Source organism: Elaeis guineensis, chromosome 11 (assembly GCF_000442705.2).
Source record: "Elaeis guineensis isolate ETL-2024a chromosome 11, EG11, whole genome shotgun sequence".
Classification (NCBI taxonomy): domain Eukaryota; kingdom Viridiplantae; phylum Streptophyta; class Magnoliopsida; order Arecales; family Arecaceae; genus Elaeis; species Elaeis guineensis.
The window spans coordinates 122,732,027-122,758,797 of NC_026003.2; the positions used below are offsets into that span (position 1 = coordinate 122,732,027).

Sequence of the window (26,771 nt, forward strand, 5' to 3'; positions counted from 1 at the left end):
GAACAACCACGCTTCCATCAAGGTCCCGTCGAATTGGCTTTTTATCACTCTTTCGGCCATCATGATCTGATTCAAGATTTACATCTTTGTATCTGGTCACGTTTTGACCAGGCTAGAATTCTTCGGTCACTTTGTCTGTCATCATTACTTTCATCCATGACCACAAAATCATCATGATGAAAAGGATTTTTGTGCTCGTTGTTTGAAAGGTCAATGGATTTTGTAGGATCATTTTCTTGAAAAGTTTTACCGCAGCTTCTTATTTTAGAGACGCATCCTATCTCGTTGGATCCTACCGATCATATCAAAAAAGAATTTCTTGCGAAACTAAACTTTGATAGAATATGAAACATGAATTCGACTCTAATTCATATCTTATTCGATTCTATTACTTTCTAATTACATCTAAATCTGACTGGATTTAATTTCTGAATGGTAAGAGATTTATATTCGAATCTGACAATAGACTCGATAACATCCTCGTGGGTGAATCAAACTTAGAATTGAAATCGATTTTTGTTGGACATAGAAGGTTGGAGAATTCAAAAGCATGTCAGATTTTCCAAGACAAAATCTTGGCTAATACATTTAACAAGATTACCACTTATTTAAGAAAGGAGAGCTTCGAAAAAACGGATGGGAAAATATTCGTCCAATCATCGTCCCAGTTCTCATCAGATGACACAAACAAATTTCACCGTACAATTTTTTTAATATAATTAAAATTTCTCATAATAAGAATTTCCCAAACGCTTCGTGATAACATCTCTTCTGCTCTAGTTCGTATTCACGATTTAATTCAGTGTATCTTTTCGGTCCAAATCATCCCGAAAAGCTCGTTATCTAATTTCCTCTGGGTATTTTATATATATATATATATATATATACACTCCCGCACCGCGAATCCAATTCCAGGGTTCCGGCATCAAGCGGAAACCGTAACTACCTAGAGACCTCCCCACAAATCCAGCTCAATTTTCCTCCGATCACCCGAAGCTTCCGGATCCTGGGGAGATTAGAGGGACGAGGCGTTTCCAAAGGAGTAAGGCCCTGCTTTTTGTTCACAAATTTCATTCGCTTCTTTCAATCCGAAGCTCAGCAGGTGTCCGTCTCGATCCATTTCACCCAGCTCTGCGCCTAGGGTTTGGAGGCGATGTGCTACGTGGATGTTGATGTGTTTTTCTGATTATCGGAGGAATTCGGGTTTTCAGATTCTCGCATTTAAACTTGATGTTCCCTTGAAAAGATGGAATGTTGTGACGTTTTGAGACGAGGCATTAAGATTTGATCTTGGGGATCGTGAGATGTACCAGCGCGCGGACACGGGTGCCACGCTGGGTGGGGTGGCGACGGACGCCGGAGATGTGGTGGTGACGCTCGATCAAGTGCCGAGGTGGAGCGATGCGGACCAGCGAGCCTACGGCGTTGGGGACCCCGATCCTTCGTCGCCCTTTCCTACTTTTCGGATCCTCTCACTTCGTCTTCGGGAGCTGAGACCGGGGGTAATGGGGTGGTCTCGAGGTTTCCTGTGGATCATGAAATCAATTCGATGATATATCTGTGGCGTGGAAACCCGTGGAATCTTGAGGTTGATGCTGTTGTAAATTCTACTAATGAGGTGAGCACCTCATTTGCTGTCGGTCTGAGGATTTAAAAAGCATCGGGTCATGTTCCTATGTACTCTGAATTCATCTAGGGTTGGTTCTCACTAAAACAAGTTTTAAAATTCTATATATTTCATCAATTTCTGCTTATCTGATTTGCAAAATATGGAGGTATAATGCTTTTAGTTGTAATGAGGACTAATTTGTTATTTGAGTTGCTTGGTAGAGCCTGGATGAAGCACATAGCAGCCCTGGTTTGCATGCCGCTGCTGGACCCGGTCTTGCAGAAGAATGTGCTACATTGGTCAGTTTGGAATACTGTTGGCAAAATTTTAATCAGCTCAACTGATCTGGGCTTCTTTGAAATGGAGAATTGACAGTGATCAGATTTCCGTCTTCCTTGCAGGGTGGATGTCGAACTGGAATGGCAAAAATGACCAATGCATATGATCTCCCTGCTAGGTTGGTGTCTCCAGTCCCTCGACAAATAGTACTCATTATGCAAAGTTGTCCAGTCGTCATAGTCAATAGATAGGATAAGATCATATTTTTATGGTGTCAGCATGATTTTCTGAATGCAGATGCATGTGTATTCAAGTATTAATGCACTTCCATCACTATAGTCATCCTTTTTATCCAGTTAACATGGTAATAAATTTTAATGGCCTTTGTCTCTACAAAGATGCTATTAAAGTATTAAACATCACTCTCGAGCTTAACGCTAAAAGTTAGAAGCTAGAGCTGGACCAGGTGCAGATTTAGGTGCGCTCAAGGGAGGGGATTTTTGGAGAGACTGTGAATCGAATATGATATCCAAGTTTGAAATTTCCAGCTGCTAGGTCTGAAAGACTTTGATATTGCTTAATCTCGATATCTTCTAGTTATATTCTTCTTTGGTTCCCAAACTCGCCATAATTTTATATCTCCGAATCTACAATGAGGTTGACCTACAAGTCCTATTAAACAAACATATTCCGCATTGATTGTCTATATGCAACTAACCACTACACTATCTCCCAACCATTCCAAGCTTGGTCATCTCTCCTAGCCTTATAATTAAATATGATAGGTTTGTGTCCCGTGAATTCTATGTTGAATGGTTTGGCACAACATGTTGAGCAATATTGCATGTAGTGCTTGCTAGGCCATCAAAAAGTTATTGTATTCATAGTTTTCTTTTTTTTAAAAATGTTGCTTTACGTGGAAACTTATCATCAGAAAGTTATTGTATTAATAATTTTATTTAAAAAAAAATTCCACTCTATGTGGAAACCTATCAAAAGACATCAAAATGGTTATGAGAAAATGATTTCTTGCCCAAGAGCTTTCTTATCCCATTAGGGCTCTCATCTTACTGGTAGTTTCCCTGGGACTTTTTTTTGAGCATACTTTGGTTCAATAAATGACTTTTTGATCAAACTAAGGTTGTATTTTAATTCAACACTGAATTTTTTAAGATGGATACATCTTACATCACAAACAACCAATTTGAGGACTTTAAAGACAGTAGAATGTTTACGATGCAGGCTGGAAGCATTTGACCCTACGATTATTTGACTCTAGCTCCTTTGATAACAATTTATATGGTTTAAGGGCTCAAAGGGTGGGTAAACATAGCCAAATATCATCAAAATTGAAGAGAGTTATGGATGCATAGAAAACTATGTTGGAACAAGATCGAGGTCCAAGCCTGCACCTTTCATTGTTGCAAGTCTCTTGGATGGCCTCCCTAAGGCTTGATGATGCAAAGACAAAAAGGTGATGCTTGGCTCACAAGTGCCCAATAACCTTAAGTTTTGGTCAAATTGCAGTCTAGTGCACATTAGTCCTAAAGATAGCATCATCACAATCAACACAAGTTGAATTTCAAACTCAAACCATTTCCAAGATGTTCAGCATTGGATTAGCTTTCTAATGCATCTTAAATCTCCTCCATTGGAGATTGAATGAGGAAGTTATGGGCCCTTTAGTGATAACCTATCATGTTTGCATTGCTGACAAAGTTCAACTTAATTACCATGCCATTTTGCAGCCTTGTCGAATTACGAATGATTTTTCTAGATTTTTCATCAGCATTTCTTGTTTTTCTCTTCTAGAAACACTTGTTAATTTGTTTACAAGCCTACAAGACCTAGAAATAGGATTTCTATGGGTCTTAGAAACCTATCATATGAATATTCTTTATGTACTCAATATTAATTATTGGAGAATTAACAGAGCTTCTTCTTTATGGGGTGCACTCTGGTGTTCTCTTTCTACGTGGTGGATTTTGTGAGACCCTGGTGGACTTTGGGGAACAATGATGGCTAGTTGGTGGTGTTCTTAGTCATAGAGCATCTCAAAGGTGTAAGTTGGTGGAATCCTTGGCGATGATGAGACCCTTTTGGTAGTGAGGCAAGAAGCTATTAGTCGTCCTTTTCTAGTTTTCCTTTTTTTGTCCTTGGCATCTAGATCCTTTAGCCTTTAGATTTTAAGATTAATTATTGCATTCAATATTTTAGACCTAGATTTATTCTTATTCCATAGCTTGTTTTAGTCTTCCGCTTGGTAACTCTGAAGCTTGCATTATGCCTTCCAACCTGCATCGATTTACCATAAACATACATCCTAAAACATTATAAAAATCAAGCTAAAGCTTAAGATTTCCTCACAAGTCCAGTGAGATATAGGGCCCATCTTATACCACTACTCTAGTTCTAGCCTAACCCAACTTCTACCAGAACTAGTTTCGATTATATCCCCAATCTGCCTCATTCCCATTCTGTTCCTTTCTCTTGAAATGACATACTGCATGGAACAGTGTGCAAGGCATCTCACATGGCCAATTCAAGTAAAAATGATGCCCCTAAAATATCCGATACAGCACATGATACCCAATTTGTGTGATTTCTCCAGTTTGTTTTTATTGATTTATTATCAAATACTCAGTGCCAAGGCTTGCAAGCTTGATATTGGACCTGTACTAGTATTATGCTGGTACAATGTCAATATGCTTGGCATAGGGGTCGGTTTGGCATACCGAGACTTGATTTGCACCCCATATTGAGTCTTGGTTCAGTACTGATACAGTACAGCACACCCGATATGGGACAGTGTGCATTTATGCGGCGAACCTTGCTTAATGTTGTTGCTCCTGTGTAATTTGAGTTATTCTGTTTATTATCCATTGTAATCTTGCTTTATGGTTGCACACTAACCAGGTTAGCATGTGTTCAACTTTATCTTGCAGAAAGGTTATTCATACTGTTGGTCCTAAGTATGCTGTCAAGTATCATACTGCTGCTGAGAACGCACTTAGCCACTGCTGTCGTTCTTGCTTGGAGCTTCTTATTGAGAGTGGACTTCATAGGTTCAATGTGTTGAATGCTGCAAATGTTCAAATGCTTTAAACTCTGGATATTTTATACTGTATGGGCTTAGCCTGTACCTTGTTCTAATAGATCAAACTAACTATAGGCCATGACACCCTTGTGCAGCATTGCCATGGGCTGTATATATACAGAGGCAAAGAACTATCCTCGCGAGCCAGCTGCACATGTTGCAATAAGTGAGTAATACAAAATGCTAACATTGAATTTTCAGCTTTTTATCATGAACATGCTGCCTTTTTGTACTTTAACCTAATCTCTATTTGTCGATATGCACTGCTCATGTTTAATGTAGAGCGGCATTTCTGCATATGCTTGTATTACATCTTCTTTGCTATTTTATTTTTATTGATGTTAGTTGTCTTCTGAGAATGGGTTAGGGACTGTCAGGCGGTTTCTGGAGAAGCAGAAGGATAAAATAACTGCAGTTGTTTTTTGTACTACCACATCATCTGATACAGAAATATATAAAAGGTAACTGCTCTCCATGCATAGTATGTGAAAAAGAAATATGGCATCTAGAGCACGTTTCAAGAGAAGTTTCTACACTGTGATCTGCCTTGTATGCCATAACTAGTCTTTTGCTCTGGAATTCTCTAATATCATGTGACAATACACTTGGTTTGTTCCATTGGTTTCCATTCTGACATCAGATCATTATGCAGATTACTTCCACTTTACTTCCCTAGGGATGAGCATGAAGAAGAGATTGCAGTGTCTAAGCTTCCAGCAGATGTCGGAGATGAGAATGGTGAGACAGTAATAGATGAACGAAAGATCAGAATAAAACCATTGCCTGCAGTGTCAGTGTCTGTTCCAAAACCTTCAGCAGTCCCAGTTGATTCTCCTGTTGCTGATGTTGGATTGACAGCGAGACGGTTAGTACCAACTACCAATTCTGATTCATTTTTGGTAGCTTACAAGATGGTTAGTATCAAAGATCTTTGATTTAGTTTTTTCTGGCAGCTATTTTGTTGTGCTAACCTTAATTCAGTTTCCAACTCTCCAATCTGAAAGACAGGCCTCAGCATGATCCTGAAGACCATGTGCAAGGGACTCAATCCACTCTTAGTTGTTCTTTTCAATTTAAAAACCTAAGAGATGTATTCCAGCCACTTGCTATTATATTACATTATTTCAGTGAACTTTTTTCCTATGCTCAGGATTGCTCTGCATGGATATTAATCTCATTTATCAAGCATAACATTCATTTAGTAAGTGAACAGAAAAAATTAGAAAACTATGGGTATGACAAGAAAGTGCAGAAGGATCCTCAAGGAGCTCTGTTTATTAGGAACCCATCAAAATTATACAATATGAAAACAAGATAACAATATCTTGGGCATTGTCTCACCATTGCATTAGTTTTCCCTTAATGCCTGAAAGTCAAATTCAAGCCACCCATTCCATTATTTGTACATAATGAGCTTCAGAAAGTGATATGTGTTTGCAAAATCCAGTGCTATTTCTCAACAACTTACGGATACCATAATTATCTTCTGTGCCTGAATCTGATAACAAATAAGTATCACCCTTGCCTGTTGCTTACCTACTTGTAGGATTGGTGGAATGAGATATCCTGGCCCATATGCTGAATGAATATAGGAAAGGTGTCAAAAGATGACTTGTCAGGTTATGAGGTTGTGTGAGAGAAAAGAGGAAGGGGTTTGATTTGGCTAAAGGCAATAGAAATGCAATTCAAAATTTTGCTTCTTTTCAACTTGATGAGGAGATCATTACTTGCAGTGGATTACTGTTAGGCAAGACAAGAGAAGAATAGAAGGAAGGGTTGTTGGTTGATGGTTTTGCTGAGTTATAATTAGATTCTGGGTAGTTGGAAGGGTTATAAAGTTATAATTGTTATGAGATATTTGATGATCTTGAATCAATGGTGGATTAAATGAAATACATGGTTAAAATATGTCTTCAAGCCACATGTTTGTAAAAAAGGACAATTGTCACATAAGATGCGAAACTTTTATGCAAATGGAAACTTGGATCTTGTGAATTGGAGTCTCCATAATCAGGAATAAGGAGGCCATTCCTAAATTCTTCTCCTTTAGTAATAAAGTGATATAGAAATTTTCGACAAGAAAGAGGAGTTCGTTGTCATATCTAGTGCGATACTGCAAGACTTATTGGGAGTATCATGTTTCACAATACAGTAATGCATCACTTGCCTCTATCATAATTTAATGGAAGTTGACCATGTCAACCAATAATGTGATTTAAATTTTCATCTTACGTATTTCAATTTTTGATTTCATAGCTCAGAAAACAGTAGTAATCATGGTTAGCAGTCTTGATACCAAACTATGTACCAGTGGGAGATCAGTACAGTATCAGTCCCAGCACAGAAATTTTTTTTTTCAAGGTTCTTAAGCTTCCTTTATTTTGTTTTGAGAGAAAAATAAGGTTTTCTGAGTTCGTTTATGATGTCTGAATGTAAGATACTTCAACTTTTTATACTATATGCCTAAAGAATGGTGTGACTATATAATACAGGTTAAATTAAGTATAACATAGAAAATGTTAAATAATTTTGTTAAATGGGAAGTACAATGTACATGCATATTTTCAATTCCAAGTCGAGTGTCCATGTCTTATACACATATGGGTTACATTTGCAGTCAAGTCCTGGGTCTCGACTCTAACTTTGGTATTATACTTACCCTTCCACTCTCCCTCTCCTTCTCATCTTTTACATTGCTTACAAGTGAAACATAGAGAGAAAAGAGTTTGGTGACCTTTTCTCTCCCTATTATTGAGGGGAGGGGTTAATTGGGCCTGAAGGAGGCCCTTATTGGTTGAACTGCCCAGAACCGCTTGCTTCTGAGTAGTTCAGTGAGGTAAGGACTGGTTCAAGTCCCATTTCGTACTGAGACCATAAACCATCCCAGTTCATGGTTGATATGATATGATGCTGACCAAACTAGGCAGTTCGGCCAAGGCTAAATCAAAACTAGTAGCAACACTTGATTCACAAGGGATAATGCTCAATTTTTGATTTCTTCATCTACTTAATGCCAAAACTAATTGAAAATAGGTTAAGCTAATGTGGCCAATGCAAGGGTTGAATGTGCATAATTTAATTTCTTTACAAGGGATAATGGACATATATTGGTTTGACAAGGGTCTATGTGTAAGATGATAGCTTCCAAAGGTGCAGCGGAACAGTCTTACATATATATGCAGTTGAGTTATGATGTTTCAAGGAAGCAGATTGTTCATGCCAAGAATGTACTGTGAAAAGTCACCATGTATTTTGCTGACATGGCTCAATTCATTATGGAAGTTTAGGCGTTATATCCAATTTATTAAAATGTAATATGATCATAGCTTGAAAGGGCACAAGTTGAAAGACTACAGTATTTCAATGCTGTGACAAAATAGGGTGCAAATTATGTTCTGTTTGTGATAAAAGAAGACCCTTAAGCCTCTAACTAAAACGTTTTTGTACATTACCTATTGTACATATAAAATATCAATGCCAAATTGAATCCTGGAAATCAAATGAAGCTTTAAATTATTAGCATTCTATATATTATCATGGTCTTCTTCATTATGTTTTTGTACCAAACAATGCGCATATAGTGGAGCTAATTTGAGACTCTAGCAACTGTGATCTGATTTTGCAAGTTAGAGGTGCATGACATGGAGAATATTCTAGTCTTATATGCAAACTGATTTGCTAGTTGGTCAGCAATATATGTTCAAACCTTTTCCCTTGAAGAATCTCACAGTAATTCCTCAAGTGTCCTAGTCATCATACATACATACATAATGTTTTTTTAATACAAATGTTACTAGTATCCAGGAAAAAACTGAAAGCAAGAAAGCTAATATGTAAAATAATGTTCTATTAATGTTGGAGCCAGTGTGGAGGGTATGAAGGACATTTGTTATCTTGTTAGTTGAAGGCTTTCCCGATTATTACTTGCAATAATCAAAAAGTTCTGTAATTTATTGTATGGATTAAATTCTCAGCATAGGAACAAGAAGCCACTTGGTGGGATAGGGAGATCACTGCTTTGGCAGGAACTCTAGAGGATACATTTATAGAATGGATTAAATTCTCAGCATAGGAACAAGAAGCCACTTGGTGGGATAGGGAGATCACTGCTTTGGCAGAAACTCTAGAGGATACGTTTATAGAAACCATGAAGGTGGTTTCACTTTCTGCTAGTATAGCAAGTAGGTAAATTCCAGTGGATCAAAACTTATATCTTTAATTATTTATCTGCTACTAAATTCCTAATGTTCTGTGTCAGTCTTATTATTAGAGGTGGTTCACTTCTTGTTAGCTGGATGATTGGGCTATAAGGTTTCTCCCTTGTTAACTTTTGCTTCTGTAGACTGACGACCTTGAAGTGATGGGAAGTCTTTATATGCCTTTGAAGATAGATATATCTGCTTGACTTGCTGTGGTTGATTATAACATAACTAGCCTTACAGGTAGAAGTAAGTAACTTTCGAGTTTTTATCTGCTCTTTGCTCTTGTATGTGTACCAATGAGGTTGCTTAGGTCTGCTTCAGCACTCTCTGGCATATTTTCTTTTTGTTATAATTTGTTGGAGAAGCAAGGAGACTAGTTTTAAGATAATTTTCATTTCAGTATTATTTGCTTTTTCCGAAATTAAAAAAAAAAGGATAGTGAATTTTTCATTTTTTTTTTTTTTTTTTATCTTTTTTCTTTGGGGCCTTGGGGGAAGGTGGTGATGGGGCTGACTAGATTTGGAGTATATTACTGATGCTTAAAATAACATTAATCAATCTATGTCTGTAGGAATTCTTTCAAGTTAGATTCATATCTGGATCCTGCATTTATGTCATTGATTAAGGACCCGGATCAGCGAAGGATGGAGCAGTGGGAAAAAGCGACCCAAGTACAAAGTGGATTTAGTTGTGGTAAGCTGTTGGGATTTGGTGATCTAGGTGGCCCTCCGTTATCTGCAGCCGACGAGTACTCACTTCATTCCAGATATCTTGCCAAAGCAAATTCTCTTAATCTTTCAGAGATTGGTGAAATGAAAATTGTGTAAGTTTCTCTTTTCTAGATTGGCTGTAAATGCATATGGTAAAATTTGTGTTTGCACAGTGAAAGCTTCAATCCATAGGCTTGTATTCTGACTTGAAGTTGATCTCACCCATTATCAGATTTGTAATAGTCTTTGCTTATTCAGTTTTCGCGGTGGAGTAGACAGTGAGGGACATCCTGTAATGGTTGTGGTAGGAGCTCACTTTCTTTTACGGTGTCTTGATTTGGAACGGTTTGTTCTCTATGTAGTGAAGGTATCAAATCATATGCTGGATCGCATTATTTGCTTCTCTAGTGTTTTCTCTTATGTTTGCACTTTAGATTGTTAATTTGCTATATACTTTTCCACAAAATACTCAGCAACATGATTTATGAAACTTCTCTAACTGCCAATAATCCTTGATTTGCATGCTTAAAATCTAAATAATTTATTCAAAGTTTTCTGCATCAAGTTGGTCCTTTTAATCTTCCTCATTGAGATGGCCTTAAAAATCATTCCTTCTTCAGTTGATATACATTGGGCACTTGACTAATGCCATATGAATTACCCATTGATTCCATTACCACGTAAATCACAAAATTTCACTGTAGCAAAGGGTTAAGTAATTACATAGTGATAATAGCATTTTATTATTGTGGGACACATAGCCATCTGCATAGGCTTTAGCAGACCCTGCCCATTTGCCCCCAAAAAAAGTTGTCTCCACTGTTCACCTAAGTTGACCTGTCCACCTCCTTATCTGTCTGTATCTGTTAGTAAAAGTAAATAGTAGATAACCAAATCTTCAAGCTGTTAAATACTTCAAGAAAAGAACAAATTCTGACCTTTTCTCTGTCTATTGAAGGCATAGCTTCTCAAGTTAAAATGTTAAACTGTTTGGTAAACAAAGAATAAGAGTTACATAGATGATGACAGTTCAATCGACCTATTTTATTTTTTTTCAACGACTGCTTATTTCTTGTTCTTAGTTGAACGAGTAGAATTCCATTTCATTGCTTCACCAAAGTGAGAGAGGTGGGGAGGGCAGAAACACATTTGGTTAGCCATTCATTGGGATTTGTGGAATTCCTCACTGTAATTTATTGTCGGCATACCATGGTGGTGAGGTATCATGGAAAGAGGGAAGAATGCCTGGAGTGGCTATAGATTGTGAGAAAGATTACAGGTATTATTAATTAGATTTTAATATGTTGTGGGTCTGTGTATATGTAAAGGGATATGATACACAGGCTATGGTTAAGTACGCCAGGTTAATCTAAATGTTCTTGTGATTACTGGAATTTGGCCTTTTATACTTCTGCTTCAGGTTGCTTAGCCTGAAACTAGCACAATACAAAATATGCATGACCCAAGCCAGATAGGTTTTGTTGGCTTTGGTCGACCATAATGGAGCCTGTGAACATTTAACTGAACTAAGGCTTTATTAAGAATGTAAGTAGAAGTACTAATGAAATTTTAAAAAAATGCATTAACTACTATAAGAAAACAGAATAGATTTTGCATAAATAACTTTCACAAACTGAAAAGATAACTGAAGAAACTTAACAATGGTCTTCAAACTGATAAGGTGGTAGTTAGGGCTGCAAGTTCCTGTGCTTAGCATGCTGATTGCAAGGTAGCTGGCCTTGTGCTTAAATGGTCAAAGGTTGGACTAAAGGTGGAACATTAACATTATGACTTATTAAATGCAGCTGAAACATTCTCCTATTTGTCAAAAAGACATCATTCTGAAATTTCGTATTCTGGATCTGACAAAAACAGCACATAATCCTTCCTATTCATTAGATCATGATGGATGATTCACCTTGAGTTGATATTACAAAAAGAAAATGTTTAGAAAAACTAGTAGAAAATGGCCAAATTATCTTTATTATATTGTGTGTTGGGTTGATATCAGAAATTGTTTTTAAAAAAACTTTACGATATTCAAATCTAAATGGATCTTGGAACAAAAATCAAAACCTTGGCAACCAGATTAACCATAGAATTTGCAATTTTATACAGTTCTATTCACACCCAAAGTTAGCAATCATCTCCACATGGTTGTACAAGGTAATTGTTGATCACTTGAACCATTAATCTCAAAATTGCAAACTTTTTTATCAGCCATACTAGCTGTGGACCCAAGTTTAATTAGTTCTTGTTTTACTGTTTTATCATGAACTGATGTTTAAAAGAGTTCTCAAGCACTAACTCTTGATGGTTATGATTCATCAGCATGCTTACATTTTTCAGGGAGTTTTGGCTAATTAGAGCAGGGTGTTTTTATGGCATCTTGGTCACTAACAATAGCAATAAAATATTGTTCTAAGTACATTTGTTTGATATCATCATTGCAAGAGAAGTTTAGTATTTGTTATGATTCATTAGCACCAAGATTTGCTATTTCGATATTGGACCCTATACCAGTACTATCCTATTGCTATATTGGTATGCCTCGTACCAAAATCGGTTCAACGTACCAGGTGTCCGTATGCCTCCTGTACCGTATACCGGTTCAGTACTTGTACAATACAGTTTGAACACATTGGTATCGACCAGTACAGCAAACCTTGAATAGCACCTGTATATTTTGCAGGGAGTTCTAGCTAATTAGAGCAGGGTGGGTTTTATGGCAACCAGTAGCAATGGGAATGAAATATTGTTCTAATGTTTGTGCATCTGGTGGATATCATCATTGCAAGAGGGATCTAGTATTTCTTTATCTTATGGTGCTATTAATATTATGCTGGACCTCTTAACCAGACTTGCATTGCCTGGTAATAACCATACGGGTTCGACTAACATTATATTCCATCTACAGGAGTTTGAGTCCCTGATCCAGAAGCCTTACACGATTGTCTATTTTCATTCCGCAGCAAACTTACAATTGTAAGTATGGTGTGATTGATTGGAATCTTAAAAGAAGCAATCTTAAAATATCTATTACACTCGGAGGTCTACATAGCTTGGTGTTCTGGCTCCTTTTTATAACTTAAATTTAACTCCTCGACCAGTCTTCGTGAGACTGGAGATCTTGGATTATATCTACCAATTGATGGATTTATGATTTTGCTTTGTTGGTTTTTAACTTTGTTTGGGAGGTAGTATTGTTTCTATTTCTTTGCTGAGTCTCGTTTGTGCTAATTATGTAAAATAAACAGGCAACCAGATCTAGGGTGGATGAAGCGTTTGCAGCAGATACTTGGTCGAAAACACCAGCGTAATCTCCATGTTTGTACCTAGTTTCAGCTCGGTTTTTGTTTTTGTTGTTGTTTTTTGTGCTTGCCGGGCACATGTATGACCTGTGGCCATGTTCAAAGTGACCATTCCGTCGACATTTGCAGGCCATTTATGTTCTCCATCCAACCTTGGGGCTGAGGGCTGCAATCTTTGCTTTGCAGCTATTTGTTGACGGAGAAGTTCTCTCTCTCTTTCTCTCTCTCTCTCTCTCTGCATTGGTTGTTCAGCTGAAAGCTTATATATATATTTTTTAAATCATTGTACATAGGTGTGGAAAAAAGTTGTATATGTTGATCGACTTTTGCAGCTGTTCAGATATGTGCCTCGTGAGCAGTTGACTATTCCTGACTTCGTGTTTCAGTGAGTGTACCACAGCCTTTATGCTTGAATAAACTGATGCGTGGAGAATTTTGTTATTAAATCGGTTTTCTTCTCTCTCTTTTTTTGGCTGCAGACATGATCTTGAGGTGAATGGAGGGAAGGGTCAAATTGTTGATCCAAGAACAAAGCATGTCTACCAAAGGCCCTCTGCGTGACCTCCTGGTTTTCTTGTATATTCAGTGTCTCTTTCGATCATTGTCCATGTAAAAGGCAATTTCCCCATCTCCTGACATCTAGTTTCGGAAGTTGGAATTATTTGATTGGATTTTCCACAATGGGAAAGAAAGAACTAGGAAATAAATGCTGTGCCAGTCTTATATAAAGACAGTGGCTTTCTTACTGTTTGCGGCATGCTCTCTGTGGCTTGCAGGCTGTAGAAAGGGGGAAAAAGATTTGACTAGGTGAAAAAAAAAAAAATTCGAAAGCAAAACTTGACCTTTTCCTTTATACAGCAGTGCAGATTTACGTTGTCGCTGCCTTGTATCGTTGATGATCACGAACTCGGTTAAAGGATTATTCTAAAAGGAAAAATAGAAATGTTTTTGGAGAGAGGAGGGGGAGGGGGTATCTTCCCTGTGGAACTTGGAATTCTGTCGGTGGGTCATAATTCTCTTGCAGTTCACCACAAAAATTCCACGGATCGACACGATACCGAGCTAAAATGCTAACAAGATGATCTTCAATGGAACTGATGGTGATAGGAGAATCTTGATGTCAAGGCCTCCCTTCGTGAGGTGAGTATAGCCGAGATCAAAGAAAGCGGCCATCAGCGTAATCTCGATCCAATGAAGTGTTTCACTCACGTCCCGCCCTCACAGCTGGAGAGTGTCCTTATGTGATCGTTGGGCCTCTGTGACCTGCACCCTAAACGGGGTTGCAAGGGGTAAGCTGGTTTTGTAGGACGTGGCGTTTGGTTGTTCTTGTCCGTGGATGCGGAGACGTCGATTTAGGGTTTCTTTCACGTGGTTTGCTCCCTTTTCTTCCCAAGTTTTGTTCGTTGTGCGAGCATCCCTTGATAATCTTTAACGTACAAATAATACATTGGCCGTAGCCGCCTTCACACTTGGCATACCTTGCAGCATGGATCACCAAAATGTACAAAACCGATGATTTATTATAGATATTAAATTATTAATTCGTATACAGCCATCTGGACAGTGGCCCGATTCATGAGCGGTGCTTCGCCACAGACAAAGGAGGACCAATCCACACAATTTCTCCAGCGAAAATAATGAACCTTTGCATACAGGAATGTGAATGTTAAAACCCTCTTTTCCGGGTGAAGCGGAAAAGAGAAGAAGAAAAATTAATATCCGATTGGATACGATGAGAAGAGAGAAGGGAAAAAAAAAATTACTTCACCCCCACCAACACCTTCCCCCGCGTCCTCTAATTTTGACGTAGGAAACTAAAGTTTCTATTGTTTAATTAGCTCCTACTGGAATGTTTATATTCGCAGAAATTGGAAAAAAAAAAAAAAATTGCAGCACAAGAGTTTTTTTCCTTTTTTTTCCGCGCTCATCAAGATTTCTCCACTTTTGGAGGGATACGTTGGTAAATTCGAGTGATTTGGTTCTTTCCACATGTCTTTGCTTCTATTTCTCTCCATATTTTGTTATCTGAATTAGGGGGCTTACATTTTCTATCCTCTATCTCTCTCTCTTTTTCTCCATATATTTCAATCAATACGGCTTGTGGAAGCCACTCACCGAAAAAAGAGAAGTCATCAAAAAATTTCTCAAAGTTGTCTTCTTTTCGGAAAAGAAACAATTATGTGCATGCGAGGATCATCAGCATACGGTGCTTCTCTGCAAAATCCGAGTTTTCTTTTCTTTCTTTTTAGAAAAGAAACAGCATCAAATGCACCAGGGGAACCGTAATTTAATTGCAACCGCAACACCCATGTAATACATGTGCCTACTCCAAGCTAGTCGGAGGGACCTCCGATAATGTCATCATACCTTCTAAAGTGTTTCAGAAATGTCCATAGAATAATGACATCGAGAAAGGCGGATTAGTATGAGCGTTCTTTTTGGAGTGAGTTCTAAGGTTTCACCAAACGACCTCATAATTTTGCCTCGCCGTTGGCGCAGTGCCTTTGCTTGTACTCCCAGAAATTCAGGTATATCAACCACTCCACATTCTGGGCTTTGCATGCGAAGGACCATCATTTCTTATAATCGTTATCCTTTTTGGTGGAAGCACCACTGTTGGATTGTTCAGTCTCCCCTGGAATTAATTACCCTACCCTATGCACCTCTATTTCTTTACCTTAATTTCTAGCGAAAGCTTGCATGAAAAATGCATTTAATGATATAAAAGTTCATTCTTCAATTAAAAAAAAAAATTATCTATTAATTTGTCGAGATCATCTGATCTAGTTGATCAAACCGAGCACCGTATGCAACAATCATATGTATTTGATAGTCCATGTTTTAAAATTTGAATATATCCATGAGATTAGTGAACCATCCAAATATATCTATCATTTACTTTAAGAAAAAAAATCTCGAATATGCAAAAACAAAACAAGATGTGCTGTTTCAAAAAAAATAAAAAAATAAGAAACCATTTAATGATTGATGGCACTATGCTTTTGTATATTTATGAAGATTAACATCCAATTTATATGAGTACGTTCTACATGAAAAATTATTATCTATATTTTATGCACCAGATGGCTGTACATGCAGCAGATCACGGCTGCTAATACCTAAAATGATGTACCAAGTTGCATGTTCGATAAATAGTATCCATAGAAACTAACGGCCATGATTGGCTATACCGGTATAGGTAATAATTTCTCGTCCCACATGCTGGCGTTGTCTTATTGGTTATACGGAGACCTTCTTGTCCGCAGGTTGAGCTTAAAAAACTTGCATGCATCAGAATCAAATAGATGGACAGTCAGATATTTTTGTTATTGTCCATAGTAAAATTTCAAATCAATTAACCGAGACAGCTATCTGATGGCAATCTTTGCACAGTGGCCCACCAATAAGCAACAAAATAGGTGGTCTCTCACATTTGAAGTCGCACCCACGGGGTCGGAAGAAATTATTATTGGAATCATTCTACCATTGCTTCCAGCATTCGATAAAAAAATTATTATTTTATTTATTATTGTTTAAATTTGGTTGAAGATTTTGAATAAAAAAAGATTGACTTTAATCATTTGCTCATAGTTTTTATTAATTTAAATGTTTTTTTTTTTTTTATGATATGATAGTTTTTATTAGATTATTCAAAATAGACGTGACAAAACACGGTTCTAATCAATGATTCCTTCAGCGTCGGCTGCTCACATCATGCCGGAGCCCGGTTCCGTGGAAAATGCCACGTTTGCTTGCCGTCGCCATCAGATGCCCACCAACCCCGGGGCGGGAACCGGTAACGGCGTCAAGAGCCCACACCGTTCGGAAATCAAAAATAAAAAAGGTTGCGTTCTCACTTCCTCCATAACGTTAGAGAGAAGAGCTGCCTTGCCTCTTCCCTTCCCTGCACTTCTTTTCCGACCCCTGCTGTTCTCAGCCGATCACGTCCGTCCGTCTCACCGGAAGCTGTTCGAGCTTCAACGCCGGACGAGAGAGGGGGAGAGATAGCAGTGGTCCAAGAATCTCGCGACATTAAGGTAATTTTGATTGAATTATTCGCTTTTCTTTTGTTTTTTCTTCACCTTCTGTGGTGGAAACTCGATGTTTTATCTGAATTTGTTTACCCATTTTTTATGGAAGGTGAATTATTCAGCGAAACTTTAGATTGCTGTTATTGATGATATATCCATGAACGAATTAAGTCTAGGAAGTTTCTTTCTCATCGATTTTGCTCTTCCCATCTGGGTGGGCCTGATATTTATTTTGTTTCATTGGAATATATATTTGGGAGATATTTTCATACTTAATTAATGGCCTGTCTTTCCTCCTTGCGGTGGAGGGCGTGATGTTCCACCGATTCGACGGGGTTGGTACTACGGCGGCGCCTTTGGTTACTCTCGGATCATCAGATCGTGATGGATACGGTAGTCGGGAAAAGGGGGTGTACACTGTTGTGTTGGGTACGTGCAGCGTGAAATGAATCAACCATATTAAATATGCAAATGGGCGGATCATATTGGATCGTGAATGCACCGGTCTGATCTAATTTTTTGATTGGATCTAACTATTATGTCCTACCTTAATTCCATAGAAAATCATATCGGATCAGATTCATGATCAAATTTTTTGATCCAATGGATCATTCCGATCGGATTAGATCTAATATATAATCTAGCCTTAATCCATACAATGTAGCTTTGATTTGAGTTTTAATCGGATTTGATCGGATCTGAATCAACATAGAATTGTTTTAATAGAGCCAATGATTTTTTAGCTCAGTATGAGTCTCAATCGTTTGTTTTTCATGAGGATTTTATCTCGATATTTAGATTGGATTTTGGTATGAGAAAAAATTTGGAAGCAGAAGATATGATTCTCTTCATTGATTAGGAGCACCATAAGATCACCAAATTTAATGATTTCTAGCTTCATTGAGATTTTTTTTTTAAGAAAAGAAAGTGTGAGGCTAATCTTATGGTAGCAATATGTGGATCAAGGGCAATGAATCTTGTATATAGCAAAAAAAGAGTGGAGTCTCAAGAATCAGTTGAAAGTGGTGATGGCTCATGGTTGAAGTGGATTAAATAAGTTTTTTTAAAGTTTGGATGGCATGACTATAAAATGTGATACGTCAGAACCCAGATGTCTTACTAAATTAGGTTGGATGGCTCAGTACAAGTAATGATATAATTGTTTCGAGCAATTATGAGGACTATCTTAGAGTGATAGTTTTGGACATATAAATTAATAAATACAGATAGAAATAAACAAGAGATGTTATTAATCCATTATGTGCATTTGATCATTATGTTGGTAATTGTATCTTTTGATTACTCATTTTTTATCCAAAATATCTAAAAAATTATCTTACTCTAATGGTTCGAGATCAAATACTATGTATTGAAGTTACACTTGCAATTTTTAGGATAATGTTTGATATACTGGTATATATAAACTGCTACTTATGCTATTGTTTCATCTATATTGCTCATAATTCAATAGTAAAATACAAAAGTATAAGAGCTCCAAAAAGACTTAGGTTGAGTTAGGAGATGCTATAGTTTGGGTGAGTGTTCGGATCCTGTATTGGATTCAGATCGGATCAGGTTTTTCATCTTAAAACCCAAATTAACCCAAAAATCTCTATAGATCGGATCGAATCAGAATTGAGTAAATCCAGACCCAATCTGAAAGATGGAATAGGTTCAATTTTAGAACCCAATCCAGCTCTATGGATTCTTTAAAACAGTTCAGATGAGATCTACGTGAATCAATTCGGATCGGATCATAGATCAACCTGGCCCATCTACACCCCTAAATATGCATCATATCACCCATTGGACCCGACAGTTGTTGCACCTAGTCTGTGGTTCATTCGAGTGGGTCGGAGGAGTCAGGGTGCGGCTTGATTCACAACCGATTTGAATTACCTTTAGGTTTAAACCGGGATCCAATTAGCTCAAGATTGGGTTCAAGTTTTTAAAGCTAGAATAAATTTTTCCTTGATAAAAAGCAACAATGGGATTTAAGGACTAACTTTTGCGGGTCAAATTAAGTCTCTTTAGATTTGGAGTCACGGCTAATTCTGGAGATCCAAACCTAACCTGATTGGAACTCAAGGCCTTGTATGGGACCCGTGTGTTTTCACACCAAGCACACATCAAGTCTAAGTTGGGTTAGCATTTGGTCAAATTCGAGTCTATGAGACCCACTTAGGCCCCATATTGGGCAGGTTGAAAACAAACTCTTGCGCGATCAGACTTGTGAATGACTTTACCCTGAAACAGATCAACACCTCATTCGAACCCAACTAACAGAATCCAAACTAGACCCTGTTTCATGATTTCTAGCCTGGACATATCTTGAATTAGAGTCAAGTGAGGTCATCTTAGGTTAGGTCACATTCAATTAATTGTTTTTAGAGGGACTATGTTAGCTATCTTTGGGAAAATGTTGTTGGAGCTGGATAAAATAGAGTTAATATGAGGTTGGTTTGGTGGAGAGGAATGCAATGTAGAAATTGGTCAAAATGTCTCATGCTTTCAATCCAAGGAAAACCTTTTTCTTGACTAAAACAAACAAGTTGGCTGGAGTATGAGTCGGGTTGGACTTGGATCGACCCTGCCCAATTACACTCCTTGACTACATGGTGGCTCACCATGCATGTAGGTTGCCTCCAGCTACATGCCGGTCTACATTTAACATCCTGCTTCTCTAGCTCTATTTTTGGTCTAGCCCATGCACAATTAGGGAGATACACTGTTTAGTCCAATTAGTGCATGGATCCAAAGTGTTGTATAATGTTTATTAAGTCGCACTTTCTTTGCCTTTAGAAAGAGCATAAAAACATTCTAGATTCATGATTTATCATATTCAACTACATATACAAGGAAGCATCAGGAGATAAGCAAGTGGTCCAAGTAGATTTAGCAATATTTGCAATGTTTTGTGAAATTCATTCTTCAAAATGATATGAGTAGATTTAGCAATTACAAGACAACAATCAACTAATAATTAATCTGCAATACTATGTGAATAAGTCATTCTTCAAAATTGGTGAATTATCAAGTGATCCATGAATAATTTGATTATTCAGGAATATCTTTAAGTGTAATTCTATGAACGAAAATTCTTTTACTAATTAAAGAAATTCATAATAAGTTGGAATACTTTTCTTAGTAATTTTGATTGTATCTATTTCCATGTAGACTTAGTTTTACCTTTTGGCATGTAACTTACTCAAAATTGGTTACACATATATTTGTAATTTATATACTTCTAAAGCCTGAAATTTTTACTTTTTTAGCTGCAAATGAGCATATTTTCCAAAAGCTTAAAGTCTCAAACACTTTTCATATTGCTATAATTTGAAACCAGGCTTAGTAGTGATGTGGCATTAAACAGTATAAGTCTATTTTTTCCAATAACTGCAGGCACTTCGGATTAGCATAGGCCGGAGGAGATGTTGGAGGGGTCAAGCTTTCAGCTGGGTGTGATTTGGTCGCTGGCTCTCTCGGTTACATCCTCGGTCGCCATTGTCATATGCAACAAGGCTCTCATTAGCTCCCTTGGCTTCCCTTTCGGTCTCTCTCTCTCTCTCCCATTTTCCAATTTTATGTTTATGAAAATAAGAGCTGAGCATGCGATGTCCAAATTCCAATATTTTAAATGAAGTCCAAACAGAGCATGATGCCAAATCAACTAAACTGATCTAGGATCTCATTCAAAAAGACTAATCAATTGATATTAATTAGATTTTTAACATTGTATAAGTATCAAAAATCTCCAGATGTATAATCAATGCGGGATTATACACATGCAGCGTAGATCCCTAAAATTTAAAAATAAAACAGGGATCATTTCAGCCATCATTATCCGTCATTATAATGGAACATACAATATAAATAACAAATATACGGCGGTCTTATGTACCACTCATTACTTACGTAAGCAAAAATATTTCTCCTGTCATGAATATAGTAAATTAATTTTACACAGATGTATATGCATATATACGTATATAAAGTGAGATGTGAGTCCAATAACTGGAGATTAGTTTCACTTTCCTGATTTGAGTACGTGTTTGGATCTGGACAGCAACCACCTTGACAAGCTGGCATCTGATGGTTACATTCTGCACGCTTCATGTGGCGCAGTGCCTGCACCTGTTCGAGCCCAAGTCCATTGATGGAAAGACGGTGGCCGTCTTCGGCTTGCTTAACGGCACCTCCATTGGCTTCCTCAATCTCAGCCTCGGCTTCAACTCCATCGGATTCTACCAGGCTAGTGCTCCTATTACTCCACCTTGGCACCTGATCATCATCTTATTCTTATACATACAATCAAATGATGATATGAGTCTATCATCCTAAACGTTTCAATTTCCATTCAATATATTTTTTTCCTTAAAAAAAAAAAAAAACAAAAAGAGAGAAACCGTTCGATAGAAAGATAATTGGTATTGCGTTTTGATGCGTGCGCAGATGACTAAACTCGCCATTATACCCTTCACGGTGCTGCTGGAGACTATCTTCCTAAAGAAAAAATTCAGGTCATACAAACGACTGGTGACGAAATTTTCCTCCACTTCTCATCTAATCCTCGTGATTTCTTTCTCATCGGTCAAAAATAAGGTCTAGCCAACATTTTAACAAAAATATCAGTATTTGGGAACAACCTAATGGCTCTTAGAACGGAAGCTATTGGACTGCTAAATGGAAAGGAATGAATGATAGCGAAAAATCTCATCGACATCAAATGGTACACTTCGTATAAAAATTCTTCATTCCAGATGGTCCATATAGGAGGGTCAGGATCAACTTATAATTGATGTAGTTCTCATAAAACTATATCCTTTTTAAATTGGACGATAGAAATCATGTATCACGATGATCTGATCTATAATATGTGATATATTACCTTAAAACTATTTATACAGAAAAAATCATATAATTTCGAGATCGTTGGTCTATGCATCAAGTGCTCAAAAAATATATATTATTTAAACTATTTAAATTTTGATCATTCAATATATATATTAGGAGTCGTCGAGTCATATTATTTTTTTATTTATAAATAATTTACAGATAGTAGATCATATTCAATAGCTTGGATTATTAATGTAAACTTCCATTACCTAATCCAAAAAAATGTGTACTTTATAAGAGTTATAGTATGCATAACTTGAATCAAGCTCATTGTTTGGGCTGTGCCAAACTAATTCCTGTGGTCTGATGTCAAAATGCATAGCTGCACCCGAATTAAATGGATGTACAACTGAATTGGACCAACCCAATTTAGGCCAACCTTCTACATGTAGGTTTGGGTTCAGGGTGAACCTAAAACATAAATTAACCAGGTTTGGACCTGGTAGAGTGAAACTCATTGCAAATAAGCTAATTAATTTGATGTTCGTCAGAACCTTATGCTATTTGTTAGAAAACTAAAACTGCTCTCACTCGTAGCCGGAGTATCAAGCTCTCTCTTCTGGTCTTGCTCCTTGGAGTTGGCATTGCATCTGTCACTGATCTCAAGCTCAATCTTCTTGGCTCCATTCTTTCCCTCCTTGCCATTGCTACTACATGTGTTGGCCAAATTGTATCCTGCACTGAGTGCCTATATGGCTGCTAGTACCTAAGAATGCTGGGTAACTGAAGTTGCACGCAGGTAGAATTATAGCTAATCTACGAGCTTTAATTAAAGCTACAGCTTGCTTAGTTCCTAGTAAATACTCCAAGCTATGCTCTATTTATGTGATTCATTGTCACTGCATATAATGAAGTTAGCATGCTTTCCTTGACCCTTAATTTGAACAAAGATGACAAACACGATACAGAAGAGGTTGAAGGTTTCCTCCACACAGCTCCTCTACCAGTCTTCACCCTACCAGGCGGCTATCTTGTTTGTGACCGGCCCTTTTGTTGACCGATTGCTCACCAAGCGCAGCGTCTTTGCCCACAGCTACTCTCTTGTGGTTTTGGTATGTCATCGTTATATCCAACCTTGCATTTTCCTCACTACGCATTCATATAGGCAAGCATCTCATTGTTCATATTGCATATATATAAGAATGCTTATGTGATGGTGATTATATGTACATGTATGCAGTTACATAGGTCTAGTGTATATTTTTCGGGAGAAACAGGGGAATTCGCATCCAACATCAGCAGTTTTAGTTTTCAGGGGGATTTCGAACGCAATTCCACTTAAAGGTTTAAGCCCAATCATCAATCACTTTATGATGTGGAACTAAACCTCAAACATCATCCTCAACATTTTTTTCCCTTCATGTGTGAGCCAATTTCAGCTTCATTGGAGTTCAATCCCCCACTCTCTAATCAAGCTCCACATGAGTGCACCAAGAATTATCACTCCGGTCCAGGAGCCTACCCTCCAAGAGCCACATTTCACCATAGTGTATCAACACCCAAGCCCAAGTCAACTGCACCCTGCAAGAGTTTAGTCTTCTAAAATCTATGCTTCTGCCCATGCTTAAACCAGCACCTTGCTCCATCAAGCCCGCTTGCTGCATCAAATCAGCACACTGCAGCCACTGCAACTTGATTCTTCAAGCTCTGTGCCCAATTACTCTTCTGAGTGCAGCATATGTTACCACTCTAGTCCAAGAGCCTACTTTCCAAGATCCGCACTTCACCATGATATTATTGTTCAAACCCACGAATCACCCTCTTTAAGGGCCACACTTCATCATACCTCTAGAAGAGTAGGCTCTTTCAAGAACTATGCCCGAGCTCATGCTTAAACCTAGCACCTTGCTCCATTGGGTCTACTTGCTGCATCAACTTCCACACCACAACTACCACGGCTCAGTTCTACTAGCCACATGGTATTGTTCTTCATAGGAGCCTTTGGAGCTTTTATAGCTCCAATATCTCTTGCTGGGACAAAAAAGCAAGTTTGAGGAAACCAAAAGAAGGCCTTGATATACAAGTCCAAACCTAATTCAACTTGAAAGCTTAAATGTTGAGTTTTGGATCCAAGTATTTATATCAGTCTGCCTACCTTGTAGTTAATTATTCATGTGGAATTAAATCTTGCACGTGATTCTCAATATATGTAAGCCAAATGAGTCATGCATGCACATTTGCATACTCTTTCACTGATTTATCAATGCTATTTTCTCTATTAAATTAGTTATAAATTTTCTATGTGAATCGGTATGCTTCTCTTCTAAAATGTCCTTAATTTGTCATAAATCCACATAGCATGGCCACTCATGAGTCTATACTAACACATCAGGCATATGTGATGTTTACGTCGAACTGTTATTTTTTCAATGAAATGGTGGCGAACAGCTTCTCATTGAATTGAACTATGCAGCTTTTTTCCTTGAGATAACTTACTTTGGTGCCTCCACTGAATTTAGGTAGATGAAGGCTTCAGAATACGAAAATATGGTGTATTTTTCAGGGAAAAAATTTCTTTGCATCCATGCATGTGAAACGAGATGCTTCTCTTCCGTCACAGACATTTTGCTTAAATTTGCTTTCCCCCATGTCCTAGGACAAATTCATTCATCTTTTGAAGTGATAAATTATAAATCCTATACCTCTATGAAAATAACCAAATTTGTCGAGTGCCGACCCAATGAACCTTTTTTTTTTTTTTTCCTTTCCTGGTTTGGCAAATACCAATGCAATATCACCATTCAGTGCTGGTAAATGGGAAGATTTCTGTATCTGTATCATCTGATGAGTGAATTACTGTATATAGTATATAGTTTTTAAGAAAATAGTCATCGATGTTTAGGTCAATTCAACATCATTACCATTCTCTAGAAACTGTTAATTATGCGATATCTTATTAGGATTACCATGTAGACATTTTCTTAATAGCCTGTACAACTTAAAATCTTTGGTAAACCTTCTGTAGGGATTCATCATCCTATCTTGCTTGATTGCGGTGTCTGTAAACTTCAGCACATTCTTGGTGATTGGGACGACATCCCCAGTGACATACCAGGTGCTCGGCCACCTGAAGACATGTCTCGTCCTTTCCTTTGGCTACATCCTGTTGCATGACCCCTTCACTGCACGGAACATTATAGGCATCCTAATTGCCATCTGTGGCATGGCTCTATACTCTTACTACTGTGTACGTGAGGCCAAGAAGAAATCAGCCAATGATGTCTTGCCCATCTCGCAGGTTGGATTCATTTCATATATCTCAACTTGATTATGAGTAATTATATTTTTAACAAAGTGTTGATATGCAACTCCCTAATTCAGTTTTCCATGGTTGCAGCTTGCAGAATTTCTATTTTTCCTAGGGGTGAACCAAGCGGTGCTGAGTAGTTGGTTACTCAGGCTTGGCTCACTGTATAGTAGGTCTGATCAAGCTCGACTCAAATGCGAGCAAAGCTTCAAAGAAGCTGTTCAAGCACAATTAGCAAGTATCTGATATTCAGGCTACAGTATCCAGTTGAGTTTGGTTCATTTCCTTGATGACGCAAGCTCAAACGAGCTATCATCAAGCTGATGCTGAGCTGTTCATAAACAGCTTGGACTGTTTGCATCCTTAATTTTGATCTGTCCTTGACATTAGAAGATAAGAGTGACATTCCCTCAAAAAAGAAGAGAAATTTTTTTTTTTAATGGTAATGGAGGCAGAAAAAGCCACCAAAATTATTTAAGCATTAGAAAATTATAGGCGCGAAGAGGATTACAGGTCTGAACAGAAAATTACAGGAGACAGAAAGGTCAAAAAAGCAGGTCTGAAAATAGAAGATGAGAAGGAGAACCAAAACAGAACTAGTTTACAATGTGTAACTTGCAGAAGAATGCCCTCATGTTTCATCGAAAGAAACCAATCTTAGAAGTTGTAATTTCGTGAATCTTAAAACTTAAAGATACATTTCTACTTGGATTTCTTTAGTAAGATTTTTTTTATCAGTCGATACTGACAGATTGATCACACGGCCAAAAATACCCCCTTTTTGTAGTACAAGGCGGTAATTATTTCATAGCCAAAAATTAAATGAATTTTAGAATTACTGGCACTCAAGCTCACATTCTTTTATACCTTTGTACACTTTTAGAATTAATGGCACTCAAACTCACATTCTTTTATACCTTTGTATACTTTGCAACTCAGATTTGTTTCCTATTGATGTTTCTTGTAGATGGCAGACAAGGAGAATGCACCTCTTTTGGCCACCAAAAGTTTGGGGCATCATCAAGATAAAGATGACAATGAGACTAAAAAAGCTAATGTGGTTCCTGCAGCTGCCAAGAACTCTCTTGCATAGTTCTTCTCAAAAGAATAAAAAGAAGGAACTCTATTGCATGGTCAAGTTTTTGTTCTAGTGGCAATCGGAATCGGAATTCTTCAATGTTTTAGAATGGTGTTGCTTATCATTCTTGTCAATTGAATGTACATCATTTTGATTCTTTTATAATCTCTAGATCTTTCCTCCATTGGTCCATCCAACGTACCATAAACTGACAAGAAACACAAAAGCCTAGAAACCCACATCTCCGAATGGTGGAACAGCAAGTTCTCATCAGTCTGATATCACATTCAAGGTAGAACAAAAACAATTTC

At 37.6% G+C, this 26,771-nt stretch overlaps 2 protein-coding genes across 3 annotated transcripts; both read left to right on the forward strand.

Annotated features, from left to right (window-relative positions):
• Positions 1 to 781: 781 nt before the first annotated feature.
• LOC105054506 (uncharacterized) lies at positions 782 to 13,954 on the forward strand. Its single transcript, XM_010936030.4, is given in 15 exon segments — positions 782 to 1,451; positions 1,454 to 1,618; positions 1,831 to 1,908; positions 2,011 to 2,066; positions 4,834 to 4,953; positions 5,081 to 5,151; positions 5,353 to 5,446; positions 5,638 to 5,850; positions 9,759 to 10,010; positions 10,156 to 10,264; positions 12,815 to 12,882; positions 13,155 to 13,224; positions 13,338 to 13,412; positions 13,502 to 13,593; positions 13,688 to 13,954. Coding segments are annotated over 15 exon segments (1,692 nt in total). The 5' UTR covers positions 782 to 1,304; the 3' UTR covers positions 13,770 to 13,954.
• A 3,101-nt stretch (positions 13,955 to 17,055) lies between these two features.
• Positions 17,056 to 26,644, forward strand: LOC105054507 (UDP-xylose transporter 1). 2 transcript variants are annotated; one of them, XM_010936031.4, is made up of 9 exons: positions 17,056 to 17,245; positions 20,642 to 20,791; positions 21,306 to 21,490; positions 21,692 to 21,759; positions 22,673 to 22,805; positions 23,026 to 23,187; positions 25,101 to 25,373; positions 25,473 to 25,648; positions 26,350 to 26,487. In XM_010936031.4, the coding sequence occupies exons 2-8, from the start codon at positions 20,671 to 20,673 to the stop codon at positions 25,626 to 25,628; spliced, it is 1,098 nt and encodes a 365-aa protein (XP_010934333.1). In that variant the 5' UTR covers positions 17,056 to 17,245; positions 20,642 to 20,670; the 3' UTR covers positions 25,629 to 25,648; positions 26,350 to 26,487. The 2 variants fall into 2 exon arrangements, with proteins under 2 accessions (XP_010934333.1, XP_010934334.1); XM_010936032.4 differs by lacking the exon at positions 25,473 to 25,648 and having other exon boundaries at positions 26,350 to 26,644.
• The last annotated feature ends 127 nt before the right edge of the window (positions 26,645 to 26,771 follow it).